Raw genomic sequence first — 18,172 nt, 5'->3', positions numbered from 1 at the left:
GCCACTCCACACTGATGCGTGGTCGTTAGCTTCTCAGAGTATCTTCTTTTAGCCACTCTGATTTCCTTGTTCAGTGTGTTCCTGGTCTGATTGTACAAGACTTTATCCCCACCCCTGTAAGCATCCTCTTTGGCCTGACGAAGCTGCCTGAGCTCTGCTGCAAACCAGGGTTTGTCATTGTTGAACATTAAATAAGTCCTAGTAGGAATGCACATATCCTCACAGAAACTGATATATGATGTAACAGTATCTATGAGCTCATCCAGGTCTGTGGCTGCAGCCTCAAAAACACTCCAATCCCTGCAGTTGAAGCAGGCTTGTGTTCCCGCTCTGCTTCATTGGTCCATCTTTTTACAGTCCTTACTACTGGCTTGGTTGATTTTAATTTCTGCCTGTAGGTTGGAAGAAGATGAACCTGAGAGATCAGAGAGTCCCAAAGCTGCTCTAGGGACAGAGCTATATGCATCCTTTATTATTGTGTAGCAAATACCCAGTATGTTCCTGTCTCTGGTGGGGCATGTAATGTGCTGTTTGTATTTGGGCAGTTCACGTGTGAGATTTGCTTTGTTAAAATCCCCAAGAATAATAATAACTGAGTCCGGGTATTGTTGTTCTGTGTCTGTGATTTGATCAGCCAGCTGTTGCAGTGCGGCATTCAAACACGCGTTTGGCGCGATATACACACTCACCATAATAAACGAGGTAAACTCCCGTGGCAAGTAGAAAAGCTTACAGTTAATAAAGTGCGCTTCCAAATTAGGACAGCACATCCTCTTTAACGTTGTTACATCTGTACACCAACTTTCATTGATGTAAAAGCATGTTCCATCGCCTCTTATTTTCCCCGTTAACTCTGCGATGTGATCCGCTCTGAACAGCTGAAAGCCCGGCAGATGTAACGTGCTGTCCGGAATGGCTTCACTCAGCCAGGTTTCTGTGAAGCACAAGGCAGCAGTGGTTGAAAAGTCCTTGTTTATATGGGTGAGGAGATGTAGTTCGTCCGTTTTGTTAGGAAGAGAGCGGAGATTCGCAAGATGAATGCTCGGCAGGGCTGTTCGAAAGCCGCACCGACGGAGTTTGACCAGCGCACTGGCTCGTCTCCCTCACCTGCGTCTCCTAGCGCGTTTAAACAACACAGCCGTGCCTCTGACTAAAATGTCCAACAAAACGTCTGAATATTCAAAAACTGGGAAAAGACTGTCTGGTATAAGCTGTCGAATGTTCAGCAGTTCGTCTCTGGTAAAACTGACTGGAAAAAGATTACTAAACACAGGACAAACAAACAAAAACAACAAAACAATAGGAGCGCTCCACACCAAGGCGGCCATCCGCGGCGCCATCATGATGTATATGCAATTTCACCTTTAGGTCCACGTGATCCTTTACATCCTTTTAATCCAGGGGGTCCGCTCAGACCACAATTTCCTTTTATACCTGCAATACAAGCACAAAACAAACAGTTTTCTAAACGGCATGCGTATTTAACTACCAGACAGTCTACTTTCTTATTCAAGCTTTTCTTTCCATTTGAAAAAATTTTGAATCAAATTCAGTTGTTACCGATTGGTCCGACCTCACCCATAGGCCCCATATCTCCTTTTGGGCCCTTACAGCCAGGACCTCCATCGCTACCCTAGAAACATTACCATTTATCTCACTTTATATAGTTTTCAGATCCTAACTATAAAACCTTGAATATTGAAGCATTAATGTAAAAATTGTCAGAGATCTGTTAGCCCTTTGTTCTAGTTAACCAGTGTGCACATTTCTCAAATTCTGTGTCCACTTACTGGTGCTCCTGGAACTCCACTGTCACCGGTGCAACCAGGCATTCCTCCAAGCCCCAGTGGCCCAGTCTCACCTTTATCTCCCTTCAACCCAGGACCTGGGTCACCAGGAGGCCCACGTGGTCCCTGGAGACCTGCATTTACACATAGAATCAACAGAAAGAGGTATGGGTTCAGAGAAGTGACACCTTGAATTTTTGACAAGATGTTTTTGGATCCTTCTGCTGACAAAACATAAAAAATAAAAATAAAACTCATTTCAAGGATTTTCAGTTGACAAAAAACTCCAGAAAACAAGAATTGTGGAAATTAGATATGATCTAGGAACTTTTTACAGCTTTATATGGTGCATGCCATTGAAGAGACTGCCTCACAGCCTCGTTTTCATTCACATCAAAAATCAGATATGGCGCTGCTATGAAAAAGGTCTGTGGTGACTAATTAAAGATGACTTATCACCTCGTTGGCCAGGTGATCCACAAGGTCCTCTCTCCCCTTTTGGACCATCAACACAGAAGCCCGCTGGACCTGGACACCCACGAGGCCCCGGTTCTCCGGGTCGGCCTGGAGGGCCCTTTTCTCCCACTGGCCCACAGGGTCCTAGTAGCCCACATGGCCCTTGTGGTCCAGAATTGCCTTTAGTACCTGAAATTATACAAATTATACATAATAATCACTCCTGCCAATGGCGGGTGAATTGAGATAAATTACCAGTCATATATATTTCTTGCTGGCCATGACATGTATTTTTGCATTATTTTTTCAACAAACAATTAAACACACTTTACACACCTGGGTGGTCACAGACTATTGTTCATACAGAAATCATAATGTTGTAGTTCCTAGTAAATTTACCAGCCAAGTGACTCACATTTGGTAATTTTTATCCAATTTTTACTCTACATTTGCCAATTGACAAGTGTTAGTTTTCGACCCTGTCTGTAGCCTGTGTTAGAGTGGTTGGCTTTAGTGACTTACCTTTCTCACCCTTAATACCCGGTGGGCCAGGAGTCCCACTCGCAGTGACTAAAAAAGAAAATTAGGATTATTTATGAGAATATACCTGTAAATGTGTGTGTGTGTGAGTATCTGTGTAAGATATCTTACGCCCTCTATCTCCTTTTGCTCCAGATGGCCCTGGAATACCATCTTTGCCTTGCTCTCCTCTGGGTCCTGGAGATCCAGGACCTCCAACCAAACCAGGAACACCTTATGAAACAACAGAGAAAGAAAACACATACTGTACTTACATATCTGCAAATGAGGAAAAAAAACAAAAAACATTACTGTAGTAATGCATTAGGACACAGTGTATTGACACATTCAGCAACATGTCATACACTGAGGGCATGGTTTAGCAGGGGGGGTCAACAAACTCTGCTTACCATAGTTACCCATTCATTCCTATGGGGTAAATCAAGAGAAGTCTTCAATAGAAAAAAAAAAGTTTCTTGGTTCTTTTTTGATCATCAAAAAAAAAATGTTTTTTTTTTTTTCATCAGTAAATTTAATAAAAGAAGCTTAAAGAAGACTGGCTCTTAAGCAATTAAGTGACAAGATAATATGAGACACATGTAGAATCACAGATCTAAACATGTGCATGTCTGCAGCAGTCTTCCTTTCCATATTACAAATAAAATAAATACACTGAAAAACAATGTGTAAAGGGTTCCATATGAATCAATTCAGTTACATCAAGAAATTTGTTCCTATTGATTTAGCTCATTAATTCTTTGTCAGGAAACATAACTTTTTCACATAATGTCATCATAATGGAATAAAAGTTATTTTTTAATTACCCAATTAAGTAGCCTCAAATTGATTTTATATGTGTCCCTAACATGATTGATTCCTTCAGTTTTACATAATATTTTAGCATCACAATACTGATTTATGTTGTGAGGTTAACCTAGTTAACTAACTTCTAGCTAGCAATAGCATACATTAGCATGCTAAATGTTAATAAGTAATTGCTCCTTGAGAAAAGCAATATACAGCGTGTTGTTTGTGTACCCATCCTCAAGCTAAGCAAAAGCTTCTCTCTCCACCACAATGGTAGCCCAACACTATTAAAAGCATAGTTCTCCCAAAAATGAAAATTCTCTAATCATTTATTCACCCTCCTGCCATACCAGATGTGTTTGACTTTCTTTCTTATGCTGAACTCAAACCAAGATTTTCAGAACGATATCTCAGATCTGTAGATCCATACAATGCAACTGAATGTTGGCCAGAACTTAAAAGGTCCAAAAAGCATATAAAGGCAGCTTAAAAGTAATCCAGATTCCAGTGGTTAAATGCAAAGCATCTAAAGCGATATGATATGTGTGGGTAGAAACAGATACATTTTTAAGTCCTTTTCCCCAATAAATTATCCTCCCTGCCCAGTAGGTGGCGATATGCATGAAGAATGGGGATAGCCAAAAACAAAAGAAGAATTTGAAAGTGAAAGTTGATATTTATAGTAAAAAAGGACTTAAATATTTATCTGTTTCTCACACACACCTAACATATTGCTTCTGAAGACATGGATTTAACCACTCGAGTCATATGGATTACTTTTACTTTTATACTTTTATGCTACCTTTATATGCTTTTTGGACCTTTAAAGTTCTGGTCACCATTCACTTGCATTGTATGGACCTAAAGTGTGGAGATATTCTTCTAAAAATCTTTGTTTGTGTTCAGCAGAAAAAGATCTGGGATGGCATTAGGGTGAGGAAATGATGAAAGAATTTTAATTTTCAGGTGAACTATCTCTTTAAGTCTCCCCCTTTTCTCCTCTCACTCAAAAATTAATAAAATGACACTTTATTTCAACATTTTTACTCTCTGCATCAAGTCCCATGCAAAGCATGCTGGGAAATACAAATCCCCTGCCCATGTTGTTGAACATACCTGATTAGTTCACATTCACCCAATATGTAATCTAGCAGGGTGTACATTTTCGAGAAATACATTAATCGAAAGCAAAGAAAACAAGTTTAGAAGACAAATACAATTTTGTTGTGTAGATCACAAATAATATGATTTATTTAATCGAACAACCTGCGTTGTCCTGTTTTTCAGTGTAGGAAGTAAGTAATGTTGGATTGTTTTTAACCATAACAGTAAATGACATGTCGATCTGCATGTTTCAGACTGAATGAAAGGCCATACTGATGATTATCAGTCATTTTAACTGTTCCAATATCAAAATAATTAATCATATTGTATATAAATTAACACCAATGCAAAATACATGGCAAAGCTTTGTTGGAACAAAGTAATTTTCTTCTTATTTACTATTTACATACACAGTTTCACATTTAACATTCCAAATATTCACAGAATGAGATTATACTGTACCCGGTGGACCACAGGGCCCTTGATTTCCAGTTGGACCTGGAAGCCCATCGAAACCATTATCACCAGGAGGTCCTGGGGGTCCTGACAATGCAAGAGAGAGGTAGAGCGGAAGAAAGAACAAAATAAAGAAAACAATGGAGTTACACTTCATGTGTTTGTGAGAGAGTGATGTAACAAATATACAAGACAAGGGAAAAATTTTCTGGGAGGAAAACAGTGCATTAAAATATTACAAATATATTTCTATGAGGATCCAATGGTTATGATGAACATCTTAATGTATACCTGGATCTCCTGGTACTCCAGTTTCGCCTCTTACCCCAGGAAACCCTGCCAAACCTGGGGGCCCAGCCATCCCAAATATACCCTTGTCACCCTTTTCCCCTTTACTCCCTGGACAACCTGGTTGACCCTGACAGAATCAGTGAGCGAAAGAGAAGGTATTAATTAATTAAGTATTATTTAATTCTAATTAAGTCATATCTGTATGCAGGTGTATGCAGAATAGTCAGAGTATTTTTAACTGAGTTGCTATGCGATTGTTAGGGTGTTCTGGGTGGCTACTAGGCGGTTGCTTATTGGCTCATGTCAAAAGAGCCTAGTTTCTATGATATTCTGGTCCCTATATATAGCTTGGATTCATCCTTTATTGCAAGTCTATTGCATTTTTTCCACCTGTTTTATTATCCACTCTGCAAAAAAAAAAAAAGTACAATCGCTTAGAAAATAGCACATCTCTCCTCATCAAGCCACACGATTTAAGGTTTAATTCATTTCCATAGCACAAACAACGAGTTACATACCAACGTTTAATACTTAGGGGGTTTGTTCAAATTCCATAACCATAAGTCTGAGCAATAGTAATAGTAAGGTTTGCCTTAGCAAGCGCCACTAATAATAATGGAAGCCAATACCTTCTCGCCAGGTGGTCCTGGAAGCCCTGGCCCAGGCTGACTGGGTTCACCTTTGATGCCCTTTGGTCCATTTTGTCCTGTGACACCAGGAGTCCCAGGCTCCCCACAAACTCCAGGCAAACCTTTTTCGCCTTTCACTCCTGCTCGAGAAAATAAACACTTTTGCATTTGTGAAATGAATTGAAATTACAATTAAAGCATCATTGCTGTTAGAACAGGGATCTGATTCTCTGCACTAATTTACTTGTCTACTGTATCTGCATACAAGTGTGTATCAACTTGCCTGGGAACCCCATTACCCCTGGATCCCCAAAATTTCCATCAAGACCTTTATTTCCAGGAAGCCCCTTCTGGCCGTGGTCACCAGGAGGACCTGGAAATGAGAAGGTGCACACTTGTTTACTATGTTTTGAAGTGGGCATCAAAGTTTTGGAGGATTTGGAGGGGAAAATCTGTACCTGGTGGACCAGTACTGCCTGGGAGTCCATTCTTTCCACATTCTCCATAATTGCCTGGGATTCCCAGGTTCCCTTTAAAGCCTGTTAGACCAATAAAACCTAAAACACAGAGTATGCTACATATAATGTCTGGAAAGACTTGAAGACCCTTCAACAATGCAGACATTAGAATATCTATTGAGGATCAGACCATCAGAAGTGTGATAGCAATAGACGTAACAGCATGCATTGTCAAATTGGAAATCAGAAGTTAAAAGGCCAGCTAGAAACTCACCTGGTTGGCCACATTCACCAGGATCTCCTGGAGACATGAGGTTTGTTGGTTGTCCCTTAGGACCACTGGCTCCATGGTCTCCTGGTTCCCCTGGTTTTCCTTTATCACCTGGAACTCCATTCCTACCCATTAAACCTGAGAAGAGATTATCGCCATAATCATGATCCACAGAAGAAGAAAGCCATGCAGATTTAGAACAACATGCATCGTTTGATTTTGTTTGCATATGAGTGTATAGATAGATAGATAGATAGATAGATAGATAGAGTATATGTGTGTATTTTTAAACCTTTAGGTCCAGGGGCTCCAGGTGGTCCATGATTTCCCTCTACTCCAGGTGGACCCATGCTTCCAGTATCCCCCTGATTTCCACGTGGACCTGGAAGAAAACAATGCAGTCGGAACAAAAACAAACTTAAATAGAACCAATTATCCATACTGACAGAATTCAAGAGGCAAACAAGAGGCTTGTTCTATACTTGAATATTCACTTTAGTACCTGGGAAGCCTGGTGAGCCATCTCGACCTCTGAAACCTTTTGGTCCCTGGATACCAATCAATCCAGCCATTCCATTTCTCCCAGGTATTCCAACCATACCTGTTGGACCAGGTACACCCTGTCCAGATGGTCCAGTTTCACCCCGTGACCCCTTCAGCCCTTGCACCCCTAAAGACAAGTAATTACAACTGTCATTACACTCACCGACCACTTTATGAGGTACACCTGTACACCTAATTATTCATGCGATTATCTAATCAGCCAATCATGTGGTATCAGTGCAATACATAAAATCAGCAGATATGGGTCAGGAGCTTCAGTTAATGTTCACATCAACCATTAGAATGGGGAAAAAATGTGATCTCAGTGATTTCGAACGTGGCATGATTGTTGGTGCAAGACGGGTTGGTTTGAGTATTTCTGTAACTGCTGATATCCTGGGATTTTCATCAAAAGCCAAGAACAGAAAGCTGAGGCTGCAGTGATTTTTGGACCCTCTGCAGCCTCAGTTTTCTGTTCTTGGTAGACAGAATTGGAACCCAACATGGTCTTCTGCTGTACTATAGCTAATACTTAGGGTTGGGGAACTCCAGTATCCAATAGTATCAACTGTTACTATTGCCAATACTTTTACAAAATAGATAATTTATCATAGTCTATGATGTTTATAAAGCTTAAAGTTTTAACAAGCTTCTCACTTACATAGATTTGTTGGACCTTATTAAGGAAACCCAAGCAGAACTAATTTGTGTGTAAATCATTAGAAAAAAAAAAAACATTTTTATGTAAGTTGTCCCATAGAATTTAATGCAATTCTTGAATGATTCATTAACAATTTACACACAAATTTGTTCTGCTCATGTTTCGTGAATAAGGTGCATTGTTTTGGTGTTTAGGCAACTAAAAGCACTGATCATTCGCTTTCAACTTTAATTAGGTAAATCAATATCTACATTTGATTTCTTACCTGTGGGTCCATCTAGTCCCATGTTTCCTAAGGGCCCTTCATCACCTTTGGCTCCTGGAATACAGCATCCTGGAACCCCAGCATCTCCAGGTGAACCATCAAGACCCCGCACACCTTACAATAACATGAAAAATATGGGTGAGTGTATAAATGTGTTTCTAAGTGAGAGACCTGAAAGTAAACAAAGAGTTTTAGCATTTAAAAAAATGCCCATGTTAACTCGTTCATACAAAAGGTCTTTTTGCAATTCTGCAATTCATTAAAATTGCTCTGATGATGATATCATTTGTAATGATAAAACATGAATTACATTAGAAAAATGCAAAATGAGTGGTCTCTGACTTTTGGACCACAACTGACTGATCTACCTACCTACCTATCGACTGGTTGGTTGGTTAGTCGGTCGGAAGTTAGGTAGGCAGACAGACAGACAGAAAGAAAGAATTCACCTACCACAGTCTCCTGGTTGCCCATCCCTTCCTCTTTGACCTGGACATCCAGGTAATCCAGGAGGGCCACAGTTTCCAGGTGACCCAAGAGCCCCTTCATCTCCTGGCAGCCCCTGCCGACCCTTGGGCCCTGGGCAGCCGAATGCTATGTCCCCCTGTGGATTTAATGTACATTTATTACACACCTGGGATGGCATGAGGGTGAGTAAACAATGAGAGAATTTTCATTTTTGGGTGAACTAACCCTTTAATGATTTTCTGATTTTATTTGAGAGTGAATAATGACTTAAAGTTCAGTATGTCCATCAAACAATGTGATCGTATTCCTTCAGAAGACTTGTGATATTACGCATAAGTCGCATGGACTTCTTTTATGACACATTCTTGAGCTTTAAAGTGGGTCACTATCAACTGCCATTGTATGTTATTGTATATCACAATATTCTTTAAAATATATCCATTTGAAGAAAGAAAGTCAAATGGGTTTGGAACGATGTGAGGATGAGTAAATGATCACTTATGTTATAAGTGTCACCACCCTGACCTTTGATCCTGGAAATCCAGGTGGTCCTGGAGGGCCAGGGCGGCCTGCACATCCAAAACCAGGTTGACCCGGCCTCCCTTTAACACCCTTATCACCTGAAACATTGAGAGAAAATGAGATGAGAGAACTGCCATCATTTGAAGTTACCAGTCCACTTAGATCCACTTAAAGTGATAGTTCATAATTTACTCACCCTAATGTTGTTTCAAACCATTATGAATTTATTCTTCAATGGAACACAGACAAAAAAGATGTTAGGCAGAAGGACAGCCTGTGTTTGTGTTCCACAGAAGAAAGAAAGTCATTCAGGTTTGGACAACATGAGGCTGAGCAAATGATGACAGAATTTCAATTTCGGGTGAACTCTCCCTTTAAGCTGGTTGACACACACACACACACACACACACACACACACACACACACCATATGCTACCTTTAGGACCAATAAGTCCAGGTCCTCCTTGGACTGACAGTCCTTTCTCTCCTTTTAACCCACACAGTCCAGGACATCCTTGAACTCCAGGGCCGCCCTCATTACCTTCAACACACACACAGGAACATAAAACATGTGTATTCATTCTACATCCTGTTTTCAGTCTTCTTGTCGAAACTCAATCAATCAATCAAACTATATTTATATAGCGCCTTTCAATCAAATTAAATGCAATTAAAAGTGCTTTACAAGCGATTGATGCAAAATACAAGCAGTTAAAATAACAATAAAAACAAAATGATGAAATATTACACAAAATAAATTGATTATAACACAGTAAAAAGTTAATAAAATAAAATAATAATGATCAACAGTAAAATGTTGATAACACTAAAATAGAAAAAATAATAATGATGATGATGAATAAAATAATAAAACCATACAATTTTTTAAATATTACATGAAAGCCAGACTGAATAGATGGGTTTTTAGTTTACGTTGAAACCTGACAAAGAGAGCTTTTTGCTTACCTGGAGGTCCTGGTAGACCAGGTGGACCAGGCCGTCCAGGTTCCCCAATGTCTCCAGGTGTCATTTGTACTGATCCTGGAGATCCTTTCTCACCTATGGGATGGTAATATCTGACCCTGTTATTCCTCCACACTACTATTTGTTTCTCACTTTTACTGCTGTTTGAAATCCCATGTGTGGCTCCTATTTAATTTTTTTCATGCGGTATATATATATATATATATATATATATATATATATATATATATATATATATATATATATATATATATATATATATATTATTATTATTATTATTATTATTATTATTATTATTATTATTTGTATTATTATTATTATTATTTTTATTAAATCATTTTAGCAAAATCACATTACAAAACTTGCAACACCATACATGTATACAATATTTATACACTAGGGGGAGATTAATACAAATCTATAAAAAATTATTAAAACATTAACAAATTTTAAGTTATGATTGCCTTTTGTTTCACAGAGAATCAAATTGAGCCAATATAATGTTCCATTTCCTGCCATGTGTGGCTCCTATGGACCCTTTTCACAGACTCTGATGATACAGTTCCCTTAATTATTTCCAACTGATTACTTATTTAATGTTCATTTATAAAACTTTTATTTGTGTTATATTACACTGGAATTGGAATTGAAAAAAAAAAAAAAAAAAAAAAAATTTGTATCCACTGCAGCAATGGGGTTTCAAATACAGCTGCTGAGGGAATGAATTTGGCATCTTGTTCTCTTCTGACTGCCATAATCTATATCTCTCTATTTTTTCCTCTTATAATACAATACAGACTACATACCTGGTTCTCCAGGATTTCCTGGTCGACCCAAAACTCCCAAACTGCCTTTCTCTCCGGGTATCCCTGGTTGGCCCACACACATTGACCCCTGGCTGCCCATTGGACCTGTGCTGCCAGGCTCCCCGCTAGGTCCTTGGTCACCACAGTTTCCCTTAGGTCCTGGAGGACTCTGGAAAAATAAGAGTCAATCACCTTAAAAGGTTCATGGGCTTCCAAGTTCTGCTGACTTTTAAACCTGTGGCTACACAGAAACTTGGGGAAATTGAATTACAGTACATTGAAATAGTCATTAAAAAAATGCCTGAAGATTTTAGCAATAAAAATGTGTTGTTTGCTAACACTCTTGAAAATGTTTAGGCCAACACAAGTGGTGCCGATATTAGTATGTTTAAATGATTTAATGTATGTCATTTAAAACTAAAATACTTAGTTAATTAATTTGGTTGCCAAATTATATTTGCTATGTTCTCCCATTTCAAATCAAATCAAATCAAATCACTTTACTGTCACACAGCCATATACACAAGTGCAATGGTCTGTGAAATTCTTGGGTGCAGTTCCAATCAGCATAGCAGTCGTGACAGTGATGAGACATATACCAATTTACAATAACATCAAATTAACACAGCACAATTTAAACATCTGATATACACATAATTACACTCAACAATATACAAATAATAACATACACTGTACAGTATACAATATGCACTATATAGATACACATTATTCAATAAAAATAAAAAAAATATATAAAAAAGTATATATAGTAGTAAATATAGAATGTACAGTATTGTACTGAATTGACATTCAGGCTGTCGGTTGATAGTCAGTTGTTAAGAGAGAATATAATATAATAATAATATAATTTATGACAGTCCGGTGTGAGATATAAGAGTAAGGGTAATAAAGTGCAGTGCTGATGTATTTGATCGTGAGAGATCAAGAGTTCAGAAGTCTGATTGCTTGGGGGAAGAAGCTGTCATGGAGTCGGCTGGTGCGGGTCCTGATGCTGCGATACCGCCTGCCTGATGGTAGCAGTGAGAACAGCCCATGGCTCGGGTGGCTGGAGTCTCTGATGATCCTCCGAGCTTTTTTCACACACCGCCTTGTATATATTTCCTGGAGGGAGGGAAGCTCACCTCTGATTTCCCTTTATTCACCAGCTGTGTCGTTTAACCTGCTATAGTTTACTTCTGGGTTCCAAACCCACAAATGTGAAAAGGGCCTATTTTTAAGAAAGCTGGATTACTTACTGGGTTTCCTTTTGGTCCTGGTGGTCCTTTGAAGCCAGGGATGCCTGGTATGCCATCTTTTCCATTTATCCCAGATGGTCCTGGAAAACCAGAATGTCCTATCTGGCCCTTCTCCCCAATCTCAGCTCTTGTCCTTCTGTCTCCTTTGGGTCCCAGAGGCCCAGGTAAACCTGGTGGACCTAATGAACCCTTTGCAAAGATTTGAATTGTAATCACAGACATATTCAACGATTCTTGAGAATATTTTTCTGTACAATTTCATCTACTGAACATCACTGAAGATGACAAAATATAGTACTATACAGTAGTATTCTTTGCTAAATAATGAAGAAGGTGAATGGTTAAAGCAGCTGTATGCAAGTAAACTCACTGGAGGACCAGGTGGACCCTCTGGCCCTTGGAAACCTTTGGATCCTTTAATGCCTTGAAATCCCTCAACACCTGAACAAAGAAAAGCATTTGTTAATAGCTCTGTTGTTAATAGATCTGATGTCTGTTACCTCTGCTGTATATCTATCTATCTATCTATCTATCTATCTATCTATCTATCTATATATATATATATATATATATATATATATATATATATATATATATATATATATATATATATAGTCTATCAAGAATACATAAACATGAAGTCACTCGGTTCTCTGGAATACTTAATTCTGTATGGTCAGTCGTGGCATTCTGTGTACAGTAATTGACTGTTGTCCCAGGCAAAAAAATGTCCTACATGGCTGTGCAAGTTTCATGTCTCCTTGTATCACTCTGACTCCAAGGCCTCTTTTTTCTCACATAATAAAATAATTTCAACTCCAATGAAAATTAGTTAATGATGTCTTTTTATTTAAGTGACTGTGTATAAGGAACACAAAAACTGTATGGCTGTGTCACTGTACATTATACTTTACATATAAAACTTCATAGGATGTGTTAATTATCATAGAAAGCATTGATGAGGAAAGATCACTTGTACTCTTCCAATTAGTTTAAATGTGGTGTGATGACTTCACCTGGCTCTCCATGTTTACCAGGATCTCCAGGTGGTCCCGGGGGTCCAGGTTCGCAACTAGAGACAGCGCACAGCCTGCAAAGAGCACCTTGCTCTCCTGTAATAAAAATAAAGGTCTACAGCTTAATATGGTTAGCATTAGTTGTATGTATTCATGTAACTGCAAAATAGACAGGAACAGGAATATTTTGGATTCAATGCAAGTTAAGCTCTATGGGCAGCATTTGTGGAATACTGTTGATTACCACTGAAAATGATTTCGGCTCGTCCCTCAGTTTGTAAAAACAAACTAAAATCATATGTAAAGTGATGAACTTATAATGGAAGTTGTTGAATACATGATAAAATGCATAGTTTCAATAATATATTGATAATACTTAAAGTTAAGTTACACTCAGTCATTTTTTCCTCATTAAAAAAGTTTAACTCCTAAAGACATGAATTGTAATTGTCCAATATATGTATGAAATCATGACCACACACATTACATTAAAGACTCCAGTCATATCAGTAACTTCATAAAAGCTGTTTTATTCTACATAGAGAGGGTCTGCACATGTGGGCAGCCATGTTAGAATCACATGACCATCCAAATACTACTCACTTAATCTCAGAAACCGTCCTTTTATTTGACACTTTCACTCACTGATTAAAGTAATCATGGCTGACTGTGAATACTAAATGTCTACAATGGCATCTGAAACTGAAAACTATTGATTTTAAATGATGCTGCATCGAAGCCGTTAAGTGTCAGTGTAAGTCCAAGATGACACAAAGACAAAAGTTACTGAGTGCACCTTTAAAGCTGAAGTATGTAATTTCTGCGACACTTGCGTAACCAAATGGAATTTCAAAACTAAACAATGTTTCAAAAACAGCTTATTGAATATGCCCCTTGTCTGCTGTTCAAACCACCAGATAGCCCCAACTCACACCATTGGTTGAGTAATGTTGTTGGGGCGGGTCTAAGCAGGTCTCTCAAAACAAACCCATGAATTTTATAATGCCATAGATGCACAGTGTTTACAGTTTTAGAGAAAATTAATCTATACATGGCTTACTTATAGATGTCTCTGCATATTGAGCTGGGATAGAAGAAAGTAATTTAACACTGAAAAAGTTACATATTTCAGCTTTAAACATTATACATGTTAACATGACATTAGTGTGATAAAATTGCTTATTGACGTTATCTGTACAAAGTTCTATCCAATCTTTCACCTCTGCCATGATCATTAACTGTAAAGACAGTAAACACAGTAACTTTTACATTGTATGCGCAATGATATCAGAAATGGACACAATGTTACAAACACAAATTATAATGTCTTGCCCATTTACTTTCTTTTTTAAGTCCGTCAATGTAATTAATGTCTATATTATTTTCTAAGGTAACAGACAGGATATAACAGATGCTATAGATACTCAGCTTAACTTGAGATTAACTCCTTGCCTCAACCATAATTAATATAGTGAGGTAGGTGAATCTAACCTGGTTTCCCAGGGTCTCCACGCAGACCCTCAGGTCCTGTTAGCCCTTTCTCACCCTTGGGCCCTTGTGGTCCCTCACGCTTTTGGACATCTGATGAGAAAGAAACACAAACGTTTTTTGTTGTTGTTTTTTTATCCTTTTTGTTTATTGAAATATGATGAACTTGTGTGACAATTATCCATTTACTGAAAATTCAAAGCTACTGAGATTGGAATTTTTATTTATTTATTTTTTTTTTTTTTATTTAAAGTAAAATAAATGATATGGGGTTGATACCTGTAGTTCCTGGAGAGCCACGGTCACCAGGGGGTCCTCGTTCCCCTGGTGGCCCATCAATTCCTTTGGGTCCGGTGATGCAAAGTGCAGGTTCTCCTTTTTCACCTTTCTCACCCCTAAACCCTGGGTGACCTGGCTTTCCCTTAGGTCCTGGTATGGCAAGGCCTGATATATTTGAGTGAAAAGGAAGTAAATGTTTGTTGGTGTGTATTACATGCGTGTGTATTTGTGTGATTGTGACAGAGATAGAGAGAGGTATGGATGCATTATTTACCTGGAGGACCTAGATTTCCAGGAAAGCCACTGAAACCTTTAAAAATAGACATATAAAGATATTTTGGTTATATACTTTTTTAATATCTGAATGTGGTGATGGGGGCGTGGTTGTGTGTCTGTCTGCGGGAGAAAGAGAGAGGTAAGGCTCGTCACCTGGGTTGAAATTACCTCTAACACCTGGTCCTGGTCTCTTGTTATAGTGATGGCGGAGGGAGACTTAAAGGCCACCAGCTCACCAGAGGGAGAGAGAGAGAGAATGAACTCGACGCTTGCTGAATGTTTCATTTATCTGACTGAGTGTTTAAGAAAAAGTTTCTTTTGTTATCTGATTGCGTGAATTGACTGCATTAAGTCACCCCAGAACCTAAGGCAAAAATAAATAAAAATCTTGCCTGCACTGCTTCGTTGCCTCCTGACTCCTCCATTGCCCAAGAGAACTTGTTACATTGAACACTATATATTATTATATTACCTAATCTTATTAGTTAGTAGATGTTATTTAAGCCATGTATTGGTTTTGGGCATTTTGTTTACAGATTCATTTAACACCCCAAGAAATCAAAATTAGAGTTTTGTGGTTTTTTTGTGGCTCTGTTTGCTTTGAAGCTTCAGTGTATGCTAGTGTACTCCCAAAAGTTGACAAAGTAACAGATATTAGCATTCTAATCTACAATCTCGTCCAAGAAAATAGACTCAAATAATAATTACTCATTTTGTTCACCACGGCGCATTTACATTTTTGTCCAAAAAATGATCTCTTCCATGAAAATGTCTCTTACCTTAATACCATCTGCCACTGACTAGGCATAAATAGATAATCATTTTTTATCGGCTGCCTTAAACTAAAGGTTTTTGAGTATTTTATTAAGGTACAAGCCCTTCGATATATCCCACCCTTTGACAATAGGAAATAAGTCAACAAAGGAAAAAATATTGCACTGTCAAATCATTTAATGTGGTTGTTAACTGTTTTTGTTGACTGTATAGTTATGTATGCATGAAAGCTCTTCATTAAATTAATTTGGTCACTAACCTTCACTACCTCGGAGACCAGGGAGTCCCGGTGGTCCAGGAAAACCTTTTTGACCTTTGGTCTCCAAATTTACTACAATTAACTACAAATAGAGATCAAAGTAGGATTTAAGAATTACTCAACAATATCAATTACTTATTAAATATAAAGATCTTGGCTAATAAAACGTCATCAGCTAAAGCAGAAGTAATAGCCAACATCATATGATTCAAGTGAAATTAAACACCTGAAGATTCATCATAAATGTATAATTTGTTTATGGAAATGTATAACTACCTCTCCAGGGATACCAGGGGGGCCGCGATCGCCCTTCGGACCCTGAAGCACACACATAGAAGCAGATTAATGAGATAAGTATGAAGGATTGAGAGAACAAATACAGTCGAATTGCATTTCAAATTAGCATCCACAAGAGGGCACTGTATTGGCTGCAGTTAAAATTGTCAATATATTTAATCTTTAATTATCAGTGTCGCTTTCCAAATAATGAATAAAAATATAAATATAGATAATGTGAGAGTGCAACATTCTTTGAGTACAAAAGATAGAATGATAGAAAGAACGACGGACAGACGGACGGACGGACGGACGGACAGACAAACAGACAGACAGACAGATAGATAGACACTGTATATAGAACAACAGAAAGACAGATAGAATGACAGACAGACAGACAGACAGATGGATGGATGGATGGATGGATGGATGGATAGATAGATAGATAGATAGATAGATAGATACCGTTTCCCCAGCTACACCTGTTGCCCCTTGAAATCCAACATCTCCAGGCTCACCCTAAGAGGACAAAACACAAAAACTCACTGTTGATCAAAGCTTTTAATCCATCTAAATCCTTTTTTTCTCATCTTGTTTTGAAATTGTTTAATTGGCTGGTTGAACATACATGCTAATTTAAAGAACATAAGAGCGATGATATTGAGAATCAGTGATCAGATGGCATTTCTCAGGTGGGTGAATGTGATTGGTTGTGTACTTACCTTAGGGCCAAACTCTCCTTGATACCCATCGTTTCCATCCTTCCCCTGAAAATACAGTAAATGCATGCTAAATACAAACACAATACTAAAAATTAACACTTCGAAAATATGGACTTGGTGTGAAAATGCTTAAAGATCTTTTGAGAAAGGATGAGTCTCTATTTTCTCTCTATCTTTCTTAGTTATTTACCGGACCACCAGGCTCCCCTCTTTCCCCTTTCTCCCCCTTGGGACCTGGACAACCAGGACGACCCTGCAGAGCAGAGCAAGTGGGGTTTGTTCACTGCACAGTCATTTAACATGCATTACCTTGAAAAAATATTACACAGCAAAATGGAAAGCATGTGCCTATGTTTATGCCCATTTATAGTAGGCCTCTGTGTTCCTGTATGTCAACGTGTGTGTGAGTGCGTGTGCGTGTGCGTGTGCGTGTGCATACTCACAATTGGTCCAAGGCATCCAATGTCTCCAGTATCACCTTGGTCACCCTGAAAAATAAAAACAGTAATTTTCCCACAAGTCAGAATTTTTTTTATTTGAATAACCGAATACAACAGGATGTTTTTGACAAAAATCACAATGCATGATTTTAAGGAAAGGTTACCTTTGGCTCTTTTGGTCCTGTTACAAATAACTTTATGCCTTTTTGTCCTGGTACACCACATGGACCCTTTACACCCTGCAGCAAAGCCAAGACAATGCATATAGGCTTTTTGAGATACCATGATTCATGGGACATTTTCAGGTACAGAAAAAATGGGAATCATCTAATTCACTTGCATGTTTTGCAAGAGTAAAA

The 18,172-nt window shown here is 38.3% G+C and overlaps 1 protein-coding gene across 1 annotated transcript in view; it reads right to left on the bottom strand.

Moving 5' to 3' along the window:
- Positions 1-18,112, bottom strand: part of LOC127422174 (collagen alpha-5(IV) chain-like) — a 31,785-nt gene extending 13,673 nt beyond the window's left edge. The window contains exons 1-33 of the mRNA XM_051665511.1: positions 17,978-18,112; positions 17,817-17,861; positions 17,564-17,626; positions 17,374-17,418; positions 17,117-17,170; positions 16,652-16,693; positions 16,376-16,457; positions 15,341-15,376; positions 15,067-15,231; positions 14,791-14,880; positions 13,300-13,395; positions 12,654-12,724; positions 12,284-12,472; positions 11,028-11,196; positions 10,204-10,296; positions 9,674-9,778; positions 9,241-9,335; positions 8,701-8,851; positions 8,248-8,361; positions 7,281-7,448; positions 7,071-7,160; positions 6,782-6,916; positions 6,508-6,606; positions 6,333-6,422; positions 6,050-6,189; positions 5,421-5,547; positions 5,136-5,216; positions 2,895-2,996; positions 2,766-2,813; positions 2,247-2,432; positions 1,791-1,921; positions 1,561-1,633; positions 1,363-1,434 (exon numbers count right to left, since the gene is read on the bottom strand). Of these exons, the coding sequence (XP_051521471.1) occupies positions 1,363-1,434; positions 1,561-1,633; positions 1,791-1,921; positions 2,247-2,432; positions 2,766-2,813; positions 2,895-2,996; positions 5,136-5,216; positions 5,421-5,547; positions 6,050-6,189; positions 6,333-6,422; positions 6,508-6,606; positions 6,782-6,916; positions 7,071-7,160; positions 7,281-7,448; positions 8,248-8,361; positions 8,701-8,851; positions 9,241-9,335; positions 9,674-9,778; positions 10,204-10,296; positions 11,028-11,196; positions 12,284-12,472; positions 12,654-12,724; positions 13,300-13,395; positions 14,791-14,880; positions 15,067-15,231; positions 15,341-15,376; positions 16,376-16,457; positions 16,652-16,693; positions 17,117-17,170; positions 17,374-17,418; positions 17,564-17,626; positions 17,817-17,861; positions 17,978-18,112 (3,382 nt within the window). The remainder of the gene's footprint in view (positions 1-1,362; positions 1,435-1,560; positions 1,634-1,790; positions 1,922-2,246; positions 2,433-2,765; positions 2,814-2,894; positions 2,997-5,135; positions 5,217-5,420; positions 5,548-6,049; positions 6,190-6,332; positions 6,423-6,507; positions 6,607-6,781; positions 6,917-7,070; positions 7,161-7,280; positions 7,449-8,247; positions 8,362-8,700; positions 8,852-9,240; positions 9,336-9,673; positions 9,779-10,203; positions 10,297-11,027; positions 11,197-12,283; positions 12,473-12,653; positions 12,725-13,299; positions 13,396-14,790; positions 14,881-15,066; positions 15,232-15,340; positions 15,377-16,375; positions 16,458-16,651; positions 16,694-17,116; positions 17,171-17,373; positions 17,419-17,563; positions 17,627-17,816; positions 17,862-17,977) is intronic.
- Positions 18,113-18,172: the final 60 nt, after the last annotated feature.

The sequence above is a fragment of the Myxocyprinus asiaticus genome, chromosome 31 (genome assembly GCF_019703515.2).
Source record: "Myxocyprinus asiaticus isolate MX2 ecotype Aquarium Trade chromosome 31, UBuf_Myxa_2, whole genome shotgun sequence".
Classification (NCBI taxonomy): domain Eukaryota; kingdom Metazoa; phylum Chordata; class Actinopteri; order Cypriniformes; family Catostomidae; genus Myxocyprinus; species Myxocyprinus asiaticus.
This window is presented reverse-complemented; position numbering and strand designations above follow the sequence as displayed.